The sequence below is a fragment of the Mustela putorius genome, unplaced genomic scaffold (genome assembly GCF_011764305.1).
Source record: "Mustela putorius furo isolate JIRA1106 unplaced genomic scaffold, ASM1176430v1.1 tig00003987_pilon_pilon_pilon, whole genome shotgun sequence".
NCBI lineage: Eukaryota > Metazoa > Chordata > Mammalia > Carnivora > Mustelidae > Mustela > Mustela putorius.
Window position 1 is genome coordinate 3,077,977 of NW_025422126.1, and position 22,184 is coordinate 3,100,160.

The 22,184-nt window shown below is 40.4% G+C and overlaps 1 protein-coding gene across 4 annotated transcripts in view; it reads left to right on the forward strand.

Annotated features, from left to right (window-relative positions):
• Window positions 1–22,184, forward strand: part of RNF121 (ring finger protein 121) — an 89,822-nt gene that overhangs the window by 58,607 nt on the left and 9,031 nt on the right. For all 4 annotated transcript variants that reach the window (XM_013064284.2, XM_013064285.2, XM_004768164.3 and 1 more), the window contains 3 exons: window positions 10,393–10,547; window positions 13,453–13,560; window positions 16,179–16,299. In XM_013064284.2, coding sequence (XP_012919738.1) covers window positions 10,393–10,547; window positions 13,453–13,560; window positions 16,179–16,299 — 384 coding nt within the window. The remainder of the gene's footprint in view (window positions 1–10,392; window positions 10,548–13,452; window positions 13,561–16,178; window positions 16,300–22,184) is intronic.

The following is a 22,184-nucleotide window of genomic DNA, read 5'->3' on the forward strand; positions in this document are numbered from 1 at the left end:
GCTGGCATATATTTCCTGGCAATTTGTGGTCAACTGAGACCCCTAGATCTGTTTCACATAAACTGCTATTAAGCCACTCATTTTCCTTTATATACTTGGGTAGTTGGTTGGGTTTCTTCATATAGTTTTGGTTTTTCATTTCAGCTTAGTAACTCATACAGTGTTAGAGCTAGAAGAACTCTAGAAACAGACTTTATTCATTTTTTATTTTGCTGCTTCTGTGTTCTGTTTGCTGCCTTGTTCTCTCCAGCTCCTAAACTTTTTGCTGTCCACAGTTTGGTAAGCAGATCCTTTGTATTTTCAACCAAATTATTCACGAAAATATTGACCAGAGCTGTGACACATATCCTAAACACCTTCCTTCAGTTGACCTCTGTCCATGTATTTTTTTCCAAACTGATTGTTCTGTTAGCTGCAAGTCTCTTACTTTGCTCTACTAGCTGGACATGCAGTTTTCAGTTCATCCTTTATTTTCCTTTTCAGCCAAGCATGGTGGGTGATCACTGCCCCCCCAACATAGGGCAATACAATAGTGGTGAGAACCCTGAAAGACAAAAGTGTCAAGCGTGAGCAGACCAGCAGGGGAGCTGGTGCCCTGGGGAGGATGTGATATGGGACTTCTTTTCTGGTTTTTCATGAATTACAGTTTCTGAGGTGAAAAAAATCTGAAAGACCGTCTATTTAAATACAGTCTAGCTCTTATTGTTAGTGCCTAACATTATCATTTCAGCTGTATAGTCTTGTGGAGAGATAAGGTAGCATGCATCTATTCTTAACTTTCTGGATCAAAGAAGCTGGGATGGTCCCTATGTAAATGTTTGCAGAATGAATCAATGAACAAGTTTCAGGCTAGTCTTCACTTCAGCTTTGTATTTGTAGACTCTGGGAAAGAAAGGCAAATGGCTTGCAGTTTCCCTCTTCAGCTGGTCAAATCCAAGCCCCCTCAGAACCAGCCAGAGTTCTGCCGCTTTTAGGCAGTCTTCCTTGATGGCTCCTGCTCACACTGCTGTCTTTCCTCTGAACTCTCATGTCAGTACTTAATGCTTCACTGCTTGTACTTGACGGCTGCTCAGTTTATGCATTTGTCTCACCATCCCAAATCCTCGGAGTGAAGTTAGGGCCAAAGCTTCCCATTACTTTGTGACAGCATCGGGCACAAACACTTGAGCAAATTATTGAACTTAATGTGGCTGCGTAACATGTCGCCAGCAGATGGCACCAGCGTCCCTGATATTGTTCTGAAAATCTTCGGTAACTTTCAGCAATTTACATATCGCCAAGCTTGCCACTAAAAATGCCTTCCTTAATGAAGAAGCTTCAATTTACTTATTAAGCAGAATGATAATAAATACTGCAGTAGAAATAAAGAAATTAGGGCAAGTTGTAACTTACCAGTTTTCACGTGGGAAGCTATTCCATTCACTTGCCCCCCTGCTTGGCCCCTGGTCAGGCACTGCTTTCTAGGCCCTGAACAGAATCTGGCTTTTATGCCTACCTAATGGAGTGTGTCCAGGTACCTGAAGGTGACCTCAAATCCTTGGTTTGTGTTTTAGATCATTTATTATTTCTGGAAAGGACAAACTAAACTTTTTAAAGAAATTGCAATAACCCCACCACATATTTCCCCCTAGAAGTTTCGGTGATTTTTTTTTTTTTTTAAATGAAGTATAGTTGGCACATGATTTTACATCAGTTTTAGGTGTACAACATATTGACTCAACAGATCTATATGTTATGCCATGCTTACCACAAGCATGTGACCATACAATATTACAATACCATTTACTATATTCCCAACCACTATATATGGTGTACATTTTATCCCTATGACTTACTCTTTCCATAACTGGCGTTCTGTAACTCCTACTCACTTTCATCCATTTGCCTTTCCCCCATCACCTTTCCCCCGACAGCCTTCAGTTGGTTCTATTTATGGGTCTGTTTCTGCTTTTTGTTTGTTGGTTTGTTTGTATGTTTTATTTTTTTTATTCCACATATAAGTAAAATCATATGGTATTTGTCTTTCTCTGTCTGAATTCATAGCATAATACCTTCTAGGTCTATCCATATTGTCACAAATGGCAAGGTTTCCCATTTTTTATGGCTGAGTAATATTCCAGTGTGTAAACCACATCTTCTTTATCCATTCATCTGGGAATGGACACTTGTGTTCCTTCCATATCTTGACAATTGTAAATAATGCTGCAGTAAACATAAGGGTGCATATATCTTTTCAAATTAGTGTTTCAGTTCTCTTTGGGTAAATACCTAATAGTGGAATTACTGGTAGTTCTATTTTTAATTTTTTGAGGAACCTCCATACTGTTCCATAGTAGCTGCACCAGTTTACATTCCACCAACAGTGCACAGGGTTCCTTTTTCTTTATATCCTTGCTAACACTTCTCATTTCTCATGTCTTTGATTTAACCATTCTGACAGGCATGTGATAATATGTCATTGTGGTTTTAACTTGCATTTATTTTTTTTAACTTGTATTTATGATTAGTGATGTTGAACATCTTTTCATGTATGTCTTCTGCCCATTTTTAATCAGATTATTTGTTTTTTGCTATTTGAGTTATAGAAGTGCTTTATGTATTTTGAATATTAACCCCTTATTGGATATATCATTTGCAAATACTGTCTCCCATTTAGAAGGTTGCCTTTTTATTTTGTTGATTGTTTTATTTGCTCTACGGAAACTTTTTTTTTTTTTTTTTTTTTAAGATTTCATTTATTTATTTTGAGAGAGAGCAAGCAGGGGCAGGAGCAAAGGCAGGGGGACAGAGAGTCTCCAGCAGAGACTCTGTGCTGAGTGCATAGCCTGACATGGGACTTGATCCTAGGACCTTGAGATCATGACCTGAGCTGAAACCAACAGTTGGACACTTAACTGACTGAGCCACCAGGTGCAGCTCTACAGAATCTTTTTATTTTGGTGTAGTCCAAAGAGTTTAATTTTGCTTTTGTTTCTCTCGGCTGAAGAGACCTATCTAGAAAAATGCTGCTAAAGCCAATGTCAAAAAATTACTATGTTGTCTTTTAGGAGTTTTATGTAGGTCTTTAACCCATTTTACGTTCATTTTTTTAATTTTAAGATTTTATTTATTTATTTGTCAGACAGAGATCACAAGTAGGCAGAGAGAGAGGAGGAAGCAGGCTCCCCACTGAGCAGAGAGCTGGATGCGGAGCTCGATCCTGTGACCCTGGGATCATGACCTGAGCCGAAGGCAGAGGCTTTAACCCACTGAGCCACCCAACTCAGGAAGTTGGTTCTAGGCACCCCATTTTATTTTAATTTTTGTTTGTAGTTTAAGTGGTCCAGTTTCATTCTTGTGCATGTAGCTGTCCAGTGTTCCCAGTGCCAATTATTGAAGATACTGTCTTTGTATATTCTTGCCTCCTTTGTTTTAGATTAATTGCCCATATAAACATGACTTTATTTTTGAACTCTTTTGTATGTTCTGTTGATTTATGTGTCTACTGTACTTATTTTGGCAGCACGTATACCAAAATTGGAATAATTTATGTGTCTGTTTTTGTGCCAGTACCATACTGTTTTGATAAGTATAGCTTTGTAGTATATCTTGAAACCTGGCATTATGAAGCCTCTAGCTTTGCTTTTCTTTCTCAAGATTGCTTTGGCTCTTTGGGGTCTTGGCAGTTCCATACAAATTTTAGTAGTTTTGCGAGAAATGCTGTTGGTGTTTTGGTAGGGATTACATTGAATCTATAGATTGCTTTGGGTGGTATGGGCATTTTAATAATATTAATTCTTCTAATCCATGAGCATGAAATATCTCTCCATTTGTGTCATCTGTAGTTTCTTTCATCAGTCTCTTACAGTTTACAGAGTATTGGTCTTTTACCTCCTCAGTTAAGTTTATTCCTGGGTATCTTACTCTTTTTGGTACCATTGCAAATGGAATTTTTTCTTATTTTCTCTTTCTGCTACTTCATTTTTAGTGTATAAGAAGTGCAAGAGAGTCCTATAAATTAGTTTTGTATCCTGAAACTTTACTGAACGCATATATTATTTCTAATATAGGTGATATCTTATATCTGAAATCTGAAAACTTTTTGGTGAAATCTTTAGGGTTTTCTATGTATACTGGTATGTCATCTGCAAACAATAAAAGTTTAACTTCTTCCTTACCAATTTGGATGCCTTCTGTTTCTTTTTCTTGCTTAATTGTTGTGGCTAGGACTTCCAGTACTTTATTGAATAAAAGTGGCAAGAGTGGACATTCTTGTCTTATTCCTGATCGTAGAGGAAAAACTTTTGGTTTTTCTCCGTTGAGTATGATGTTGACTGTGGGTTTTTCTCGTGAAGCCTTTATTATGTTGAGGTATATTTTCTCTACCTCTGCTTTGCTGAGTTTGTGTCATGAATGGATATTATTTTATCAAATGCTGTTTCTGCATCTATTGTGATAATTGTATGATTTTTATCCTTCATTTTGTTAATGTGGAATATGATTTCTGAATATTGAATCATCCTTGCATCCCTAGAATAAGTCCCACCAGCTCATGATGCATTATCCTTTTAATGTTTGTTGAATGTGGTTTGCTAATATTTTGTTGAGGGTTTTTGCATTTATGTGTATGCGGGATATTGGCCTGTAGGTATTTTGTTTGTTTGTTTGGGGTTTTGTTTGTTTTCTTGTGTCTTTGTCTGATTTTGTATCACAGTAAGGCTGACCTCATAGAATGTATTTGGAAGCTTTCCTTCCTTTCCTTTGTTTTCTTTTCTCTTTTTCTTTTTTTTCTTCTTTTTCACATAGTTTGAGGAGAATAGGTATTAACTCTTCTTTAAATGGTAGGATTCCCCTGTGAAGCCATCTGGTGCTGGACTTTTGTTTGTTGGGAGGCTTTTGATTACTGATTCAATTTCATTACTAGTAATCTGCTCAGATTTTCTGTTTCTGCCAGATTCCGTTTTGAAAGATTGTATGTTTCTAGGAATTTATCTAATTCTTCTAGGTTGTCCATTTTTGGGTATATAATTTTTTGTAGTAATTTATTACAGTTCTTCATATTTCTATGGTATTGGTTGCTAACTTCTTTTTTTGTTTCTAATTTTGTGTCTTCTTTTTCTCTTGTGTCTGGCTAAAGGTTTATTGTTTTTTTAATCTTTTTAAGCAATCAACTTTTGGTTTCATTGATCTTTTGTATTTTTCTTTATCTCTATCTCATTATAACCCCACCAGTTTCAATATGTTGATTATTTTGTTTGCCTTTTTGCAGTCTTTGCTCCCTTGTTACATATGACTTTATGCAGTTTTGATCATGTGAGGACCTAATAAGAGCTCTCATTTACTGAATGCTTACTGTGAATTATGTATTCTGCTTTTTTTAATATTAAAGAGCTATTATATTGACTATTTGCATTATATTTATTACATTATATTAAATGATTACATTGTTAGGCATTGTTCTGAGAGCTTTCCATGCATTAATTCACTTAATCTATGCAATCTTTTGAGAGTAGATACTGTTAATCCTTTTTTACAGTTGGGAAAATTCAGGCTTATCATGGTTAAATGACTTCCCTAAGCTAATACAGTAAATAGTTATATTGGGATTCATACCTAGATCTCATTAATTCTAAAATGTCCAGTCATTTTACTATATCATTCTACTTGGTTTATTCATTCTTTAATGATTTCTATTTAAACTTCTAAAAAACATCTAAAGAGGGGTACCTGGCTGGCTCCATTGGTTTGTGGGTTTGAGCCCCACATTGGGTGTAGAAATTACTTAAAATCTTTAGGGGTGCCTGGGTGGCTCAGTTGGTTAAGCATCTACTCTTGATCTCCTCTCAGGTCTTGATCTTAGCATCACGAAGTCAAGCCCCATACTGGGCTCTGTGCTGGGCCTGGAGCCTACCTAAAACAAACAAACAAAAACAAACAACAAATTAAAAAAAATTTAAATCTAAAGATTAATAGAATCATTAAATTAAAGGTTTGGGGGCAGCTGGGTGGCTCAGTGGATTAAGCCTCTGCCTTCAGCTCAGGTCATGGTCTCAGGGTCCTGGGATCAAGCCCCACATCAGGCTCTCTGCTTCCCCAACCCCTACCTCTTTCTGCCTGCTTTTCTGTCTACTTGTGATCTATCTCTCTCTCTGTGTCAAATAAATAAATAAAATCTTTATTAAAAAAAATTAAAGGTTTAGATTTTATTTCTATTTTTCTCCTGCTGTTGGACTGTTAGCTCTTTTTTTTTTTTTTTTCCAGATTTTATTTATTTGACAGAGAGAGAGTGAGAGAGGGAACACAAACAGGGGAAGTGGGAGAGGGAGAAGCAGGCTTCCCTCTGATCCCAGGACCCTGAGATCATGACCTGAATTGAAAGCAGATGCTTAACGACTAAGCCACCCAGGCACCCCTAGACTGTTAGCTCCTTGAGGACAGGGACCAGGGATCATTTTATTTCTGCATTCTTTCCATTAAATGCAAAATAAATATTCAGTGTACAAGTGAATGAGCACTGACTTCACTCTCCCAGTTACAAGGCTGCTTAATAGAACCTTAGCATGTTAGAACTTGAAGGGGTTTGAAAAATCAAGTCAAACCTTTCCCTCAAGGAGGAAGGACCTCTTTAGAGTGACCCAGTGAGTTGGAAGCACACAGAACTAGAATCTAGGTCTTTTGGGCTTCTAATTGGCTATCTGGTTTGAAAGGATATAACCCTGTCCCTAAATTCCTCCCTCTTTCCCTTCCTTCCTTTTTCCTTTTCTTTCCTTTTTTGTCTTTCTCTTTCTTTCATGATGTGAGTTGAGTAGCTTTATAGCCTTAAAGTTTTAGGCCTCAGAGTTAAAAAGCAAGGGAAGATTTTTTCATTCCTTTTACACTGATGCCTACTCCTGATTATGCCTTTATTCAACCCAGAATAGAATCCAGGTCTTTTGCCTCTCGCTGCACCCAAAGTAGGCAGAGCTACAGCTCATGCAGAGATAAATTATCTTTACTAGATTCCTTCTTAGAACATTCTGGAACATAGTGTTCGCTGCCACGGAGGCACGGCGTCGGAAGAGGAAAGTAAACTCAGACGTGTCCTGCTGTGCCAGTTCTGTAGTGACTTGGTAGAGAGAGCGTCCTGGTCTGTGCTTCTGCTGCATTCAGTATTTACATGGTCGACCTCAGCCCTGAGCCCCGGACACCTGCTGTCAAGCCCACGTGCCAGGGGCCTGCACGAAGCAGTCCTGCCGAGGGCGCCCAACCCTCGGACCTGCTGTCTCGACACCAGGGAGCTATCTTTTGAAATTTGTGCACTGACCCCACTGACCCCAATTTGATCAAATTATGTATAAAATTGTTTCTAGAAGAGACAGCTCATTAACAGGGAGGAGGTTGTTCCATTGCAGTTGTAAGAGTAGCCTTAGGCGTCTAGATTTTTTATATAATAGGGAAGATTCAGCCATCGCTGGCGTGTTTCAGAATCCCAAGGACAGCAGAATGAAGCGTCAGTTGTCATTCTTTGAACGATGATCTGTCTTCAGAATTTTTGCTTCAACATCTAGAAAAAAGGGTTCATTTTCTTATTTCAAACCAATTAAATACTCTGGATGAAACAAGTCACTCATTTGCCTGTGACCTTTTAGAAAAGTTGTTTTGTTAAAAAAGGACCTATTATTAATCTGGATTTGCATTGACTATGTTTTAGTGTATTTATAAATGGTGGATACAGTTTCTGAAATTAAACTTTTTATTTGCAATTTTCCAAAAAAAAAAAAAAAAAGAACATGCTATTGATTGGAGTGGGGAAAAGGCTAGTAGGGGATAGACTGGGGGTTTTTTTGTTGTACTGTTTTATTTGGGGTTTTTGTTTTGTTTTTTTTTGGGGGGGGGCAACAGCTAAGTTTTTGGAAAACCTAGAAGGAGACCAGGAATTCCCTTTTTTTTTTTTTTCCGTTCCCTCAGAGAAGACAAATATAATCAGACTCTGTAATTTAGTTCCTCTATAGTCTCTGGGCCTGCTGTTTTGTAAGCTAACCATGTGAAGGCTAAAAACCCTGCAGCTCTTCTTTCCACATCTTACCACCATTTATTTACTGCCTCTGAATATCATGATTCTGGTTGTCTCTTATTCCCTAATTTAAAGTATTTTTTTAAAGTTTTTTAAAAAAATTTATTTATCGAGAGAGTACATAGTGGGAGGGGGAGAGAGAGAGAGAAAGTATCCCAGGCAGACTCCCCTTCTGAGCACAGAGCCCAATATGGGTCTTGATCACACAGCCCCAAGATCATGACCTGAGCTGAAATCCAGAGTTGGACACTTAACCAACTGAGCCCTTATCCTCTTGCTTAAATAATGTGTGGTTTGTTATGATGTCCTTTCCTGGTCTCCATTTATGTTTCCTGGAGTGTTATTTGGTTAGCCATTTGTTAGTACATCCCAGTGCTCCTGCACTTTTCATATTGGGATATTTTAGGATATTTCATTCGGAAAGTCGCCTGGGGGGTTCCTGAACAGTAGAACAGGTACTGAGACACAATGTTCACTGACCATTAGCCAGCACCATTGAGCACACAAATCTGTAAGCTTTAAAGCAAAGTGGGATCTGTTCACCATTCTCCTCTCAGTGTTATTTATTATTTAGTAAATTATTTGTTATTTAGTAAAATAACACTAAAACACTAAGGCCTTTTCTTGCCACAGAGCAGTCTGTTAGAAGCTGCAGGAGAGAACTAAATGCTAAAAAGATGCTCTAAGCTGCACTAATCCAGTATGGGAACCACCATTACCATATGGCAGTTGAGCACTTGAAATGTGACTGGTCTCTCTTGAGGTATGCCATAAATATAAGGTACACATCAGATTTCAAAGCCTCAGTACAAAAAAAGTAAGATATTTCATAAATTTTAATATTAGGTAAATGTTGGAATGATAATATTTTGGATATATTGGATAAAATAAAATATGTTATTTAAATTAATACCATCTGGGAGCACCTGAGTGGCTCAGTCAGTTGAGCATCTGACTCTTGATTTTGGCTCAGGTCATGATCTCGGGGTCATGAGCCTGAGCCCCACATCGGGCTCTGTGCTCAGCATGGAGTCTGCTTCTCCCTCTCCCTCTGCTCCTCCCCGTTTGCTTGCTCTCTCTCAAATAAATAAATAAAATCCTTAAAAATAATTTATACCAGCATTTCTTTTTACTTTTTTAAATGTTGCTACTAGGAAACGTAAAATTACATATGTGAATCCCATTATATTTTGATTAGGTAGCACTGGTCTAGAAACAAGTAAATACTTTCTCAAGTTTTCTCCACTATGGAACTTTAGGAAACTAGCTACCATTTTCCTCTCTGTAGCTCATCCCCATGCCCAGCCCTTTTTAAATGTTCTTTCATTTCCTTTGATGACAACAGCAAGAAAGCCTCCCATTAAGTATTAGTAATTTTTTTTTAACACCTGCTACTCATCTGAGCACAGTGACATCTAGTGAAAGCAAGGTGGTTGGTGGAGGGAGTTAAGAGGCATCAGGGAGGGAAGGACTGGTGATCAGTCCAAACTTCTGACTTAGAACCATTTTATATATTTGGAACTCTTCAGCTGAAGTCTGAGTTCTGACTTCTTTACAGCAGAAATGTGCCTCCCTTTTGGGTTCTAGTTCTGCTTTCTTCTCAAGTATCTAAGTTTATTGAAGATCTGTGAATATGGCCTGGTCACTGCTCTCAAGGAGCTTACATTCAGAGAATTAATTTGAACCATGCTCTAGATAAGCAACGATGGTAGAAAAGAAAGTGCTTTTGGATCATTGGAAAGTTACGACTCTTCCTACCTGGAAAGAAGACCGAAGGTTTCATGTGTCTTGGATGTGATATTATCAGGCAGAAAGGCAGGTGGAAAGGACGTTTTAGCCTGAGGGATACAACTTAACTAATGGCAAGGGAGTAGTAGAAGGTCAACCTTGAAATAATAGTTTGGGGCACATTGTGGGGCATTTGATGCCTGTTGAAGGGTATTGGGTGTTATCCTGTTTGCAGGGGACTATTAGACGGTTGTAAGCAGGGGAATGACACATTCAAAACTGTATGTTAGAGAGGCCATCCCAGTGCTCTTGGGAAGGATAGATTGGAGAGGGGGATGATGACTGCAGGGAGATTTAACAAAGAGATTATTGTAGTGAGCCAGGCAAGGGATAGCAAGGGCTCACATGGAAAGGAAAGAATATATACAACAGATAGGTGAGGGATGAAAGGGAGGTGTCAGGCATGGTCCTAAGTTTCTAAGTTAGATCACTAGGTGGTGCCTCTGTCCAACATTGGAAATCTGGGAGAGAGGATCAGGCTAAAAAATGGAACACACGACATACCCTGTGGACTTGCGGACGGAGCACAGAGAGAGCTGGCTAGCGCTGAAGTGCTTGTGTTTGTGTTTCAGATGGTGACCCTCTTTCAGATGTGGGTTGTTCCCCTCTATTTCACAGTGAAGCTGCACTGGTGGAGGTTCCTAGTGATCTGGATCTTGTTCTCTGCTGTCACAGCTTTTGTCACCTTCCGTGCCACCCGGAAACCACTAGTACAGACAACACCAAGGTGAGAGTTCAGGTAGTGGGGAAGAGCTAGGTTTCCTGAAGCGAATGGGTTGGAGGGCATGGGTTTGGGGTGGGTTTAGGCTGAAAAAAGTTATAATTTCTGTTTGCTAAGATTATTTAGCATGGACCCCCACCAAAACAAGCTGATTGGGAGAACTGCCCCCCCTTCATAGATTAAAAACCCCAAAATATTTCTCTATAGCTTACCTTAGAGTTTATATCAAGGTCTGTTTATATTAAAAGCAACCAAAATAAGTAAGCAAATTCTGAGGATCATTGTGGTCTCATTTTACTTGTTATTTCCTTTTGTGAACCCTTCTCTGATCTCTAAGTAAGATTTTCTGTTAGAGTCTTTCATAGGCCCTATAGTTTTCCATCATAGAACACAACATAAAATTTTGACTGTCTGTCTCCCCCACTAAACTGTAACTGTGAGATCAGGAACCACATGTATTTTGTTTGTCCCTGTATATCCAGGCCCTACCACAAGGCCTGGCACATAGTAGCCTACTCTTTGAATTTTTGTTGAATGAATGAATCTCAGCAAATTTGCAATTTTTCAACAAACAATGCTTCTTTGGTCATAGAACAGCCCCTGCCTGTATTATTCTTTGTATTTTGTCCAAATGCATTTCTAGTTTGATCCTCCCAACCAGCTTGTGAGGTCATTTAAGATCTGTACTTGACAGAAAGAAAGAGATTTTCTCATTCATTCATTCATTCAACAAGCACCTGCTATGTGTCAGGCCCTGTGCTGAGCGCTGGGGATACAGACCTGGATAAGACATGGTCCCTGCCCTCAAGGAATGCTCGGTTTAATGGAGGAGATGGACAAGAAAGCAGCTGTTTCAGTGCAGTTGGTAAGTGCTGTGAGAGACGTGTGTACAGGTCCAGGAGAGCCTAGCAGAGGAAGTAGCTAGCCTCAAAGTTGTAACTGCCAGAGCCAAGGCTTCCAAGTTGCAAGTTGCTCTTTTTCCCATGCATTTTATGTTCTGCTTCACGTAAGGTTCTGCTTTGGCCTTCAGAGTTTCCTTGTACATGGTAAAATTTATCTTCAAGGTGAAGTCAGTGATTGAGAAATTCCTCCATGATTTAGAAGTAGTTTACATTAAGGGCCATGATAGAAGTTAGAGCCTCTGGAGTCAGATGCTTGTGGATTATTGGAAACTCTAGCCGTGCCAGTTAATTACCTGATCTGTATGGCTTCACTTTTCTGAGCCTTGAACTTTTTACCCCTAGAAATGTGATAATAATTGCTCCCTCATAAAGGGTACTATGAAGAAAAAGTGTAAAAATATACTTTAAGAGTCAGTAACAACCCGGGCGCCTAGGTGGCTCAGTCGTTAAGCATCTGCCTTTGGCTCCAGTCATGATCCCGGAGTCCTGTGATCCAGCCCCACATCGGGCTCCCTGCTCCATGGGAGGTCTGCTTCTCCCTCTCCTACTCCCCCTGCTTGTGTCTCACTGTGTCTCTCTCTGTCAAACAAATATATAAAATCTTTAAAAAGAAAAAAAAGTTAACAACCAATATTAGCTTATAGGTAAAATGACTGAAATTGTGTCTATGACATGGGAGGTTTTTGATGATAATAACTAACATTTGTAGTGCTTTATAATTTCAAAGCACTTTCATAAACATCCACGCTTATTCATGTAGCATTTATTGAGCATGTATTATATATACCAGGAAATGGACTCTGTACAGTCCATTGAGGAAGGTATCATGGTTTCCTCCTTTTACAAGTAAGTAAACTTGTCTTAGAGTAGTGATTTGATTTTACCTGGGATTACCCAGCTAATAAAACTCACTTAATCCAGATTCTGCCAAAAATTCTACATCCTTTCCACTGCCTCACTCCTGTCTGATGAGTGCAAACCCTGGGTAATGGAGTTTTGTGTTTCTGAGAGCAGGCATTGCAAAATGTTTGGGGCCTTTCCCTTGCCTGAGAACTTCTCACCACTTGTTTAGGTAGGGACCTAAGCTTCCTCTCTGTGGTCCATCAAGCTTGGTGGTAACTTGGTTTCGGAGCCAGACAGGCTTGAGGTGTTTATTCAGGTGAATTCCTCATTTGCTGTCATCCCAGATAGAGTATTAGTTCTTGATTTCACACTACTTTCACTGACTTATAGAGAGCATTGCTCTTCGTTTGAGAACATTTTATGACTCCACAACCATCACACACATCCATTCAAAGGTATTCTCGGAATGCCTCCTTTCTTATCCCTTCTTCTCCAGAAAGAAAATAATTTCAGAAGCAAATTCATTAGATACCATTTCATAATTGTCCTGTAGATAGGAGCATAGAAGTATTCAGGTTAACCATTCCCAGTACGAAAAGCTTGGGTGGCCTGGTTGGCTCAGTCAGAAGAGCATGCAACTCTTGATCTCGGGTTGGTGAGTTCAAGCCCCACATTGGGTATAATGATTACTTAAATGAGTATTTTTTAAAGGGGAGGGGGAGCCCATAGCTGATTCTCTTTTTCATCTTCCCTTGAATTCTCTTTCCTGACAAGAACAACTGGCCTTCCCGACCTGTTCCCATCTGAACATAGATATAGTTACTAGTTTTCAGTTTCTTATCCAGCTAATCTGAATTTGAGAGGGCATAGCTATCTAATGTCAGCTCTGCTTTTTTTTTGTTTGAAGCTAAAAACTTTTAAGGCTCTCTTTTCTTCCCTTGATCTGAGACCAGGAAAATAGAAAGCACTAGCTCCTCCCTGGTGTGCAGGGGTATTTCTGCAATTAATGGAGTGACTAAGTCTGTAATAGTAGCTAAAGTTGCTTAGTAAGTCCTAAGCAAATAACATAATGTCCCCATTGATATAAGAATAAGAGATTGTGGTAATCCAGAGGCCTCTAGGCAAGTTTCCATGTCAGCTATGCTAATTTTTTCTCCTTTCTCCAGGTTGGTTTATAAGTGGTTCCTCTTGATCTATAAAATCAGCTATGCCACTGGCATTGTTGGCTACATGGCTGTCATGTTTACCCTCTTTGGTCTCAATTTATTATTCAAGTAAGTACTCTTTGTTTTTGTTTTTGTTTGTGTTTGGGGAGGAGGGCCTGGTTAGATGTATCTTTCTTTCTGGACCCAAGTTGCGAATATTAACAAGGGGGCCATGGCACCCAGGATAGGAGACTTGGGCTTTGGGGAATGGGAAAGTGGGCCCTCCAGGATTTATGCTGGCAAAGAGAAAGGAATGTCTGGACATATAGAGTCCCAAATCATTGGTTATGTTTTCCAAGAACCTATATCTTAATGGAAAAGTGTCACAGAAGTAAGCATAATAATGATTATAGCCAGTTACCTATAACTCTTTCACCCTATCAGAGGCAGGAGTCTCTTTGAAACTGAAAGGAGTAAGTCCTTACTTTATACAATGAGAGGATACCTATGGAATTCTTTCTTCCAGGAGTAGTACAGGCTGAAACCATATACAGGCTCCACAAATGTTTATAGGAATTTATCAGTATAGAATCTAACAAGTCCCATCAAAGAAAACCAAGATATTTCCAGGTAGCTTCCTAATCTGTGTGCTTAAAAAAATAAAAATCAAGATTCTGCATTGTAGGGTGCATGAGTGGCTCAGTCAGTTAAGTGTCCGACTCTTGATCTCAGAGTTGTGAGTTCAAGATTCTGCATTGTATTAAAGATGATTATTCTATAATTACAGTTCATTTTTACTTGCATAAGCTATACAAGGAGGAAAACAGAATTGAGAATATTGACCATTTTTATGCTCCTAATCAGATTAATTGATATAAGATCATGATGTCTAGTGGGTTAAATATTACAAGATTGATGAATACACTCAACTTTTTAAGATAAATGAAACTTACAACTTTAAGGAAACACGTACAGTTCCTGGTACAAATTTTTGACAAAGGTTGTTTTCTATAATAAACATTCAAAGATGGAAGGTTGCAATTTATTGGTCCTTAGAATTATTAAAACAAGCCTCCTGATGTACAGGCAAGATCTTTGTCCTTCTTAGTAAGTAGACTTGGACCCCCAGTTTTTTTTTTTAAGATTTTATTTATTTATTTGAGAGAGAGTAGGAGCATGAGTCGGGGGGCAGAGAGAGAGGGAGAAGCAGACTCCCCGCTGATCAGGGAGCCCGTTGTGGGGCTTGATCCCAGGACTGCAAGATCATGACCTGAGCCAAAGGCAGACGATTAACCGACTGAGTCACCCAGGCCATTTTAAAAAATCTATTTATTTATTTGAGAGAGAGACCATAAGCAGGGGGGCTGGGGTAGAGGCAGAAGGAGAGGGAGAGAGAGGAAGACTCCTTAAGCATGCTATGCGCTGAGCATGGAGCCTAATGTAGGGCTCCATCCCAGGACCCTGAGATCATGACTGGAGCTGAAATCAAGAGCTGGCTACTTAACCAGCTGAGCACCCAGGTGCCCCTGGACCAAAGTTTAACTTTGATGACATGATACAGAAAATGTATAGATATAGCTTAAAATGTTATGGTAACTGGTATGTATATATTTGCTAAATGACTGATTTTATCTTTTATTTCTAAAGCTGTGACTGGCAAACTTTTTCTGTGAAGGGCCAAATATTTTAGACTTTGTGGACAAAAGGCGAAGTCTAGGATAATACATTGTATAACAAGAGAGGAAACTCTTCCCTTGCCCCACCTTGTTTGATGGATGGGCTCTCTCAGGTGGGAGGCATACTTTGTGCCTACTTGCCATCAGATGAGACATTCTCAGGAGGGCCCTGACAAGTGGGTGTGTGACCACTGGGATCATTTTTACTTTCTGTTCCATTGACAACCCAGATCTTGGTGTGCCCTTACCCAGCCATTGCAACCTGGGCAGCTGGCTGGAGGTGAGGCAACTTGAGTTGTCGTCTTCCAGAATGAAATTCCACTGGTTGGTGGTGTCCAGTGATTGCCAACAGTGGAGTCTCCCAACACGCAGGTGCCAAGCAGAGTGGGCCCTAGATAGCTGCAAGGCATGTTGGGCAGTTGGAGGAGGCAGGCACTGGGGACAAAGTGGGAAAGAGGGGTGTAGGCAATACCTTGGCTTGGTCTTTGTAGTTCACAGTGCTAGCCTGTTCAGACGGTGCCAAGAGGCCATATAAAAAACAGGCATAACATTTGCGACAACATGGATGGAACTAGAGCGTATCATGCTTAGCGAAATAAGTCAAGCAGAGAAAGACAACTATCATATGATCTCCCTGATATGAGGAAGTAGTGATGCAACATGGGAGCTTAAGTGGGTAGGAGAAGAATCAATGAAACAAGAAGGGATTGGGAGGGAGACAAACCATAAGTGATTCCTAATCTCACAAAACAAACTGAGGGTTGCTGGGGGGAGGGGGGTTGGGAGAAGGGGGGTGGGGTTATGGACATTGGGGAGGGTATGTGCTTTGGTGAGTGCTGTGAAGTGTGTAAACCTGGCAATTCACAGACCTGTACCCCTGGGGATAAAAATATATGTTTATAAAAAATAAAAAATTAAAAAAAAACAGACATAAGATTTGGTCTTATTTTGCCAACGCTTGCTTTAGCTGTTAAGTCTTCCAACTTTAGGTGCCTCCTTGTGTGTCCCAGAGTAATCCAAACCAGTTGTGTCTTAGGGCAGGCCTTATAGGCCATGCTGCTTTCCTTACAGGATCAAACCAGAAGATGCCATGGACTTTGGCATTTCTCTCCTCTTTTATGGCCTCTACTATGGAGTTCTTGAGCGAGATTTTGCAGAGATGTGTGCAGACTACATGGCGTCTACCATAGGGGTAAGTTCACCTGGGCTTTTAATACTGTCTACTGCCACCTCCACAGAGGTCAGTATAGCATCACTGGTTTGATGGAAGAGATAAGCCATCAAAAAATCCTTCAACTTAACAGTAGTATGAATGGAGATTTCTTCCTTAAAATTTGGAAAACCAGATCCCATAGACCCTGGAATTTTTAACTTTAGGGCCATTCTAGGAAAGAACCACTTTATCATTCAGGAAATTAACATTCAATAGATATTTAATGCCTCTGATGTGCCTGGACACTAGGTTTGTGCTGGAATTACAGAGGTTACATGGTTTTTGCCCAGATGGAGTTTATGCCCTAGTGACAGGGATGGGTATGAAAGTAACAAAACACACAAATAAATATAAAATTATAACATTTATAAAACTATGAAGGAAAGCTCCACAGTGCTGTGAACAAATGCAGTGAGGGCATTTGACCTCATCTGGAGCCCAGATGGGCTTCCCTAAAGAGGTGACTGTTGAGATATGTCGGAATTAACTAGATGAAGTGGGAAGTGATGTGGGTGGCAGATAGAGCAAAGTGCATGTGTAGATAAGAGTTCTGTAATGAGAGAAAGGGTGACATTTGGAGGAATTAAGCTACTGCAGTTGGAAGGATGGAAATGTCTGGAGAAGTAAGAGGCTAGACTAGAAAAAACCTTGAAAGCCAAGTGAAAGATTGTGCGTTTTATGCTAAAAATCCTGGGAGGCTAAGATAGAAAATGACATCTTCAGATTTGCACTTTAAAAAGATCATTCTGGCTTCTGGGTTGAGAACAGGTTAGGGGTCCACAGCTTAGAGTGACCCGTGAAGACTAAGAGGCAGTTGTAGTAGTCTAGGCAAGATGAAAGTAGCTTGGGTTAGGGGAGAGATGGTGTGAAGGGAGAGCGGCAAGCTATTTGAGAAGTATTTTGGTAGGATTTGGGTAGGACTTGAATAGAGATTGGTTCTGAAGATAGAAGAAAGGTACGTATCAAAGCTGACAGTGTGTAACTCGAGCCACTCCTTGGCTGGTATACTTTCACTGAGATAGAAAATGCTATAAGGTGGAGACCAGGGAGAGATTCTTCAGGCTCAAAATGTGGGTAAAGTAACAGCCAGTCAATATTCCTATTTCTTTTTTTCAAAATAGAAATGTGTGTTTGTTGTTTCGCTGCTTATGAAAGTAATGCATGCTCATCTCAGTGTCAGCCCGTAGAAGACCCCACCCCAAGAAGGAATATTTCCAAGTTTAACGGTCATTTCTTCAGTTCTGTGCTGAAATTCGTGTGTCTGTCTGATGCAAGAGCTCTGAAAGGCCTTCAGAAGTTCTTGCAACTTGAGGTTTGGTAGTTTGCAGAGAAACCTTAAAAGAATGTCAGGGAAGTGGGTTCTCTTGGGGCAGCCAGATAGCAGTCTGATAGCAGCAGATACCAGTGGAGACCAATTTCAAAGCACAGGGGATTGGCGCTGACTTTGTATGAGGTCCCTCGGGAACTCTTGGTGAGTTCAAGGCAATATTGCTGGTGGTAGGATATTTAGTGTGCGCATTTTTACATCAGTGCTACACAGTCTCATTTGTGCCATGGACTGGTAGGCTTTGGGCAATCCAGGTTAAACAGAGTCCTCAACCATCGCCTTTGATGACTTTCATCAAGTACAGTTTTAGACCTAGGACTTAGTTTCCCAGTGTCATGGGACTATTTTTATTTCTTCTGTAATGGATTAAAAGGAAAACAAAGTGTACTGGGTCATTAGATTACTGTTTGAACAACTGTCTTGTGTTTAGGCACATTTCATGGTCTCTTATCTGTTGGTATAGACTTCAGCTTTTCCTTTAACCACTTCACTGTCCAGAAGGGATTTCCAGATACTTGACTTCCTAATTACTATCTTCACTTTCAACAACAACTTTTCCTGAAGCCTGCTTCTTTGGCACACTCAGCATTTCAAAATGACTGTTGCCAGTATCCTGCCCTTTACCCTCTTGTGATTTCTTTTTCTTCTCTTTTTGTTTTTAAGGGCCAATTCTCTGATTTTCCCAGGGTGTTGCCACTTTTATCTCGAAGTTATTATCAGCTACCAATTTAAGTGTAGCCTTAATCCCCTTAGGCGGGTCAGTAATAACCAATCTACAGAACCCTCTTCAGTCCAAGTGGAACTGAGCTCAGAATTGATCCCCTAGTTAGCTTCTCCTGTAGAAGATGGAATCATTACATTGGCTTTCAAAAAATGGGATTTGAGCTGGACTTCTTTCCATGCTCTTGGGAAGGATTATTGGGTGTTCCATTGATTGCAAATGATAGTCCTTATTTTGATAATTCCATAATAATGATTAATAATAATGATAAATTGCAGTATCCTCAGAAGAGCTGCTGGGAGAATTTCTTATTAGGGTCAAGAGTGCCTCAGACAGCAGCTCTTGACCCTTCATATTGTCCTTCCTTCTGTGAGGTCTCAGTAGTTACGTCCAACACCTGATGCTTGTTCTATAATAGTCTGACCCAAAGATGAATCCACATACCTCTCTATACCTTTTAGTAGCATAAGAACACAAGGATCAAGCAATCACATTGAACTTTATTAAAGATAAATAGACATGAGTACTTAAATGAAGTTAATCTGACATAGCAGGGTACCTGCTTTCCCAGGTTTTCAGACCTACCCCATCCAACTCTCAGCCTACCTCTGTGCAGCAGGTGCCATCTTAGCATGCATCACCTGGAAGTGATGGACATCTAGACAGTCACTGTCCTCCAGATGTCTAGACCTAGAGCCCATGTTCTGATTAAAAAAAAAAAAAAAAAGTAGGCCTTTAACTCAGGCCAGTCTTCTGAATCATGGTGTCTCTACCAAGATCCACCTCTTCCCTAGAAAATTGACATTGAGAATAGGTATCTCTTTCATAGGAGCCGCTCTATCCAGCTCCTGTCCCAACAGAATACGACCTTGCTGATCCTCACTCTTACAGTTTGCTCTTTCCCCAGGCCCCCATTTCTGGGGTAGGAAGCAGGCTGTAGGAACACTGGGACAGCTTGTGACAGTGCTGGATGGGTGAACAGGAGTTCATTAATTTTTTCTTTCCCACAGCAAATGATGCAGAGATTTAGTGGCAGCAGTTCTGCGGGGGCTCACGATGCCCACAGGTTAGGTTAGGCTAGGCAGGAATGTGGGGGAGGGGACTCCCAACTTGGGATAAAAGGATGCACTGTACTTCCTTTACAGTTCTTTCTAACCTGAGAATTCTAGGACTCTCCTATCTCTCTCTGCCCTAGTCTTTGGTCAAGTGCACTGTGGTCTGCCTAGGAACACTTGGGTCCCTGAGCCACGGCAACCTGAATTTCAAGAACATCCCTGACCTTGAATTCAGAACCTGATCATTGGTTTGGGGACGGTAGTTTAAGGGAACCAAGACACTCCAGCCTTCCACGCATTTGTTAGCCAACTCATTCTTTCATTTATTCAAGCAATACTTACTTAGCAGCCTTTCACAATGTGCTGGGTATGACCAGTGTGGCCTTTTACTAGCTCCACCACTGCTTGCTTCCATGTAGCAGCCCTAGTCATTTTTTAATTATGATAAACTACATATAAAATTTACCATCTTAACCATTTTTATGTCTGGTTCAGTGGCATTAAATACATTTACAGTGTTCTGCAACCATCACCACATCCATCCATAGAACTCTTCATTTTGCAGATTGAAGCTTTGTACCCCTTAAATAATAACTCCACAATCCCTTGCCCCCCAATCCCTGGAAACAACCATTCTGTTTTCTGCCTCTTTATGAATCTTTTTTTTTTTTTTTAAGATTTTATTATTTATTTGACAGAGAGAGATCACAAGTAGGCAGAGAGGCAGGCAGAGAGAGAGAGAGAGGAGGAAGCAGGCTCCCCGCTGAGCAGAGAGCCTGATGCGGGACTCGATCCCAGGACCCTGAGATCATGATCTGAGCCGAAGGCAGCGGCTTAACCCACTGAGCCACCCAGGCGCCCCATGTTTCCTGCCTTTTTAAATTTGACCTGCCTAGGTACCTCATGCGAGTGGACTTATACAATACGTGTCCCTTGTGACCTGCTTATCTCACTCAGCATAATGTCTTTAAGGTCCACCCATGTTGTAGCAGGTGTCAGAATTTCCTCCTTTTTTCGGACTGAATAATATTCCATTGTATAGCTCAATTTAAAAGGGCTATAAAGGGGCACCTGGGTGGATCAGTGGGTTAAAGCCTCTGCCTTCAGCTCAGGTCATGATCTCAGGGTCCTGGGATTGAGCCCTGCATCAAGCTCTCTGCTCAGCGGGGAGCCTGCCTCCCCCCACCTCTCTGTCTGCCTCTCTGCCTACTCATGATCTCTGTCTGTCAAATAAATAAATAAATAAATAAATAAATAAATAAATAAATAAGAAAATAAAATAAAAGGGCTATAAATAGGGGCGTCTTGGTGGCTCAGTCAGTTAAATGTCTGACTCTTAATCTTGGCTTGGGTCTTGATCTCAGGGTCATGAGTTCAAGCTCTGTGTTAGGCTCCTCTCTGGGCATGGAGAATACTTTAAAAAGGAGGGGGTGCTAAATAAATAATCTCTTTGTGCATGTGTGTCTGTGTGTGCGTGCACGTAGCCTGTTATAAAAAAAAGAATCCCATTGTGTGTATATGCCACATTTTTAGTCCTAGGTGTTTTTCATAGTATTTTGTACGATCTGTGATCATAGCTCCAATCCCAGAGAGTTATAGTTGATTTTGGAGCTGTTCCACCTACTAGGTGGGGAAGTAGGTCTGATTCATCTCTTGGTCCCCCTCCAAGAGTGGTTTGACCTACTAAGATCTGTGGTTAATTAATTTCAGGGTTCCTGAAATGAAATGATGAGACTTAAAATTGTATTAACACATATTCTCAATTCCTCTTCATTATTCTACACTACTCTGTTTATTCTATATGACAGCTGTTTTGCCTCACATGGAGAAATTGTAACTCTTCTTGAGTCCAGGGAACCTTGGATGGTGTTTGTTTTTTTCCAGCTGGTCACTGTGAGGTCATAAGCTTGTGACAGCCAGTCATTATAGTTTCCATTCACACCCAAAAGTCATGTTGGAATGGGGGTGGAAGACAGGATTGCAAAATAAGCCTGTTTTCTGGGGCCCTCCCCTCAGAGAGGGCTGTTGGGCAGACAGGGTTGTGGCACACCGTTTCTGCTCCATTGGGCCATGTGTCCTGCCTCACACTTTTCTTTCTTCTAAGTGAGTTCTATGCCCCAGATAACATTAGGACAGGATTAGCTGCCCATTCATCTCTTCTGAAGTAGTGGGAAGAGGGAGGGGGGTTAGAGTCAGATGAACCTGGTTTCAAATTCTAACCTACTTTTAATTAGCTGTGTCCTCACGAGCAATTTACTTTACCTCTCCGATCTTGTTTTCTCAGCTGTAATATTACTACCAGACATGAAGTGTTGTAAGGAACAAAGGCATGAGGAAAAGTACTCTACAGAGTAGTCTGGCCCACAGTATTTACTAGAGGATGACGACAGTAGCTAACAATTATCAAATGTATCTTCTGTTCAGTACTGCTATACTAGAAAGCTACATATTTTATGTCTATAATCACCTGGAGCACAGAAACTCTGTAGGATTTCTTTGTATCTTCATCATATGCAACACACAGAGCAAGACACAGAACAGACAAATCCTAAATCACGAGCAGATGCCAGTTCTCTCTCAGATGCCATCTGTTGTCTGAAGTTATCTCAGACCACTCTGTGACATGGAATCTCATCTACTGTAACCCTGAGAAATAGTATTTTATTCCCTTTTCAACAAGTTATTTCTGAAATCATCTGCTTGAACTGACCAGGCACCACCTCTCTGACTTCCAAGGCTCTCCCCCTCCTTCTCCTCCTTT